A 2136-nucleotide genomic window follows, 5' to 3' on the forward strand; every position below is an offset into this window, starting at 1 on the left:
AATATATTTACTAAACTCTTGTAGGTTTGGATAATTGCTCTAAGAGCAGGAAACCCTGATGTATCTCTGAAAGTAATATATCTACTAAACTCTTGTAGGTTTGGATAATTGCTCTAAGAGCAGGAAACACTGATGTATCTCTGAAAGCAATATATTTACTAAACTCTTGTAGGTTTGGATAATTGCTCTTAGAGCAGGAAACACTGATGTTTCGCTGAAAGCAATCCATTTATTAAACTCTAACTACTTGGGTCGGGGTCAGGAGTTTATCACCACTTGTATGTCCTATTTACAGGTAGAAGTTTTTTTTGTAAAACATTTTTTTTCAATTTATTCGGGCTAAAAGTTTAAAACATTATTATTTCACAATGACTTAATTGAAAAAAAAAGCTAAAAACGATATCCCCAAAGAGGAAATAGAAAGTATCAAAAATTTAAATTAAAGGGCATAACAGTCTCAAACAGTGATTTGGCTCAAAATTGGCTCCGAGTGTCAGGTTTTGATTAAATGCACTGTCAAATGTCCTTCCTGTATTAGGAAGCAACCAGTAACCTGGATAATCTTACCGGAAGTGAGGATCAGCTGTTACGGATACAAAGAGCTCTTCTCCTTCTCAAATCTCATATGGAAACCTTCAGGTTGGCTGAAGTAAATTAGCTGATTGATTGATGAGAGAATTGATTCATTTGATAAGTTGCTTAAATCATTTTTGATGGACAAAATTTCTGGTTCGCTAGATTTTTAAATTTTTTTCTTTGAACGATTCATTTTTCATTGGTTTTGTTTGAACGGTTAATTTTTCATTGGTTTAATCTAGTATTTTAAAATTTGTTATTGAATAATTGTTATTGATTTGATTGGATCGGTTTTGATATTATGTTTATTTACCTTTTTTTTTACTTCTTTCAGTTATTTTATTTCACTCATGATTATACTTCGATGACAAAGAAGGTTTTAGATAAAAAGTTGATTCGATTGATTGATCGTATGATAGGTTGATTTCTTAAATGATTGATTAAGTGATTGAATGATTGATGTGATTGAATGATTGATTTATCAATTAATTACTTGTTTAATTTCAGGAAGAAATATGCATATAATTTCCGTCGTTTAGCCCTAGAAGGAAAGTCTGTTCCGTCCCATGCCGACCTAGTGAGTGTTCGGCATTCATCTCCACTGAGAATAGTGGTTCAACCAGGTCTTACACATTATGTTTAATGATGTTTACAGGGGTATATATATATATTTTCATAAGTTAACGCTCCTCTTTAATCTTTATCACTTGATCTTGAAATCCAAATTAGACACTTTAAAAATTTGAGGATGAATGCTTGATCCCTTACCAAGGGGTATCAAAGAGAATTGAAAACAAGCTGTAGTTGATTCCCAGATTCAAAATACAACAGTTCTGACCTCTGGTCCCATTTATCCAGGTTAGGTCGCTTTGTATGAATAACACAGTAACTGTTACAGGAGGATCTATTGGAGAGAAAGTGACCTTCGACATGAGTAGTTCAGATCTAGTCTCAGAGCTAAGAGCAGAGATTACTTCTTGGTGGGAGGAAAAGGTATTTAGATTTTAGCCACTCTTGAATATTCATTTATTTAATAATTCAATCATCTAATTCTTCATTCATTATCTCATTCATCTATCTAATCAATCAATCAACAGTTTATGCTTAAAATCATTTATTTAGTTGTTTTCTCAGTAAGTTTAAACATTCATCCTGCATATTCTCATTTATTTATTAAAATGTCGATTGCCGAGGTTTTTGTCACTTTGTAGATCTGCACACGATCATAGACGTAATTTCTAAGATGCGTGAGGATTGGCAGACCTAAGCCTTAAGTTTCCAGAAGAAATTCAGTGTTCTATTCATTTTTTGAGTTGTATAATATAATTAATATTTACAAATTGATTTATCTGTTTTAGGTTGGGTCTAGCCTGGAGGTTGGTAGTATGCTTGGAAGCCTACTAGGAGGGTCATCTGTTATAGGAGGAAAAGGAAAAGCTAAGCTTCATCTCAGACTTATATCACAGGTAGCTTAAGATGGGAATTTGCACCATGAAAATTTTTTCCTGAGCTGAAATTTTAAAAGCTTAAACCAAAGTAAAACCCGGTCTTAGCGTCTAC

The 2136-nt window shown here is 32.9% G+C and overlaps 2 protein-coding genes across 3 annotated transcripts in view; both read left to right on the forward strand.

Moving 5' to 3' along the window:
* Positions 1 to 108, forward strand: part of LOC111705399 (ubiquitin carboxyl-terminal hydrolase puf) — a 14695-nt gene extending 14587 nt beyond the window's left edge. The window contains exon 24 of the mRNA XM_023477930.1: positions 99 to 108. Within this exon, the coding sequence (XP_023333698.1) occupies positions 99 to 108 (10 nt within the window). The remainder of the gene's footprint in view (positions 1 to 98) is intronic.
* A 44-nt stretch (positions 109 to 152) lies between these two features.
* Positions 153 to 2136, forward strand: part of LOC111705411 (ubiquitin carboxyl-terminal hydrolase 34) — a 6679-nt gene continuing 4695 nt past the window's right edge. For both annotated transcript variants that reach the window (XM_023477952.1, XM_023477953.1), the window contains exons 1-5: positions 153 to 295; positions 539 to 639; positions 1084 to 1199; positions 1475 to 1569; positions 1935 to 2042. In XM_023477952.1, the coding sequence (XP_023333720.1) occupies positions 281 to 295; positions 539 to 639; positions 1084 to 1199; positions 1475 to 1569; positions 1935 to 2042 (435 nt within the window). In that variant the 5' untranslated portion in view covers positions 153 to 280. The remainder of the gene's footprint in view (positions 296 to 538; positions 640 to 1083; positions 1200 to 1474; positions 1570 to 1934; positions 2043 to 2136) is intronic.

This window comes from Eurytemora carolleeae, unplaced genomic scaffold (genome assembly GCF_000591075.1).
Source record: "Eurytemora carolleeae unplaced genomic scaffold, Eaff_2.0 scaffold620, whole genome shotgun sequence".
Lineage (NCBI taxonomy): Eukaryota > Metazoa > Arthropoda > Copepoda > Calanoida > Temoridae > Eurytemora > Eurytemora carolleeae.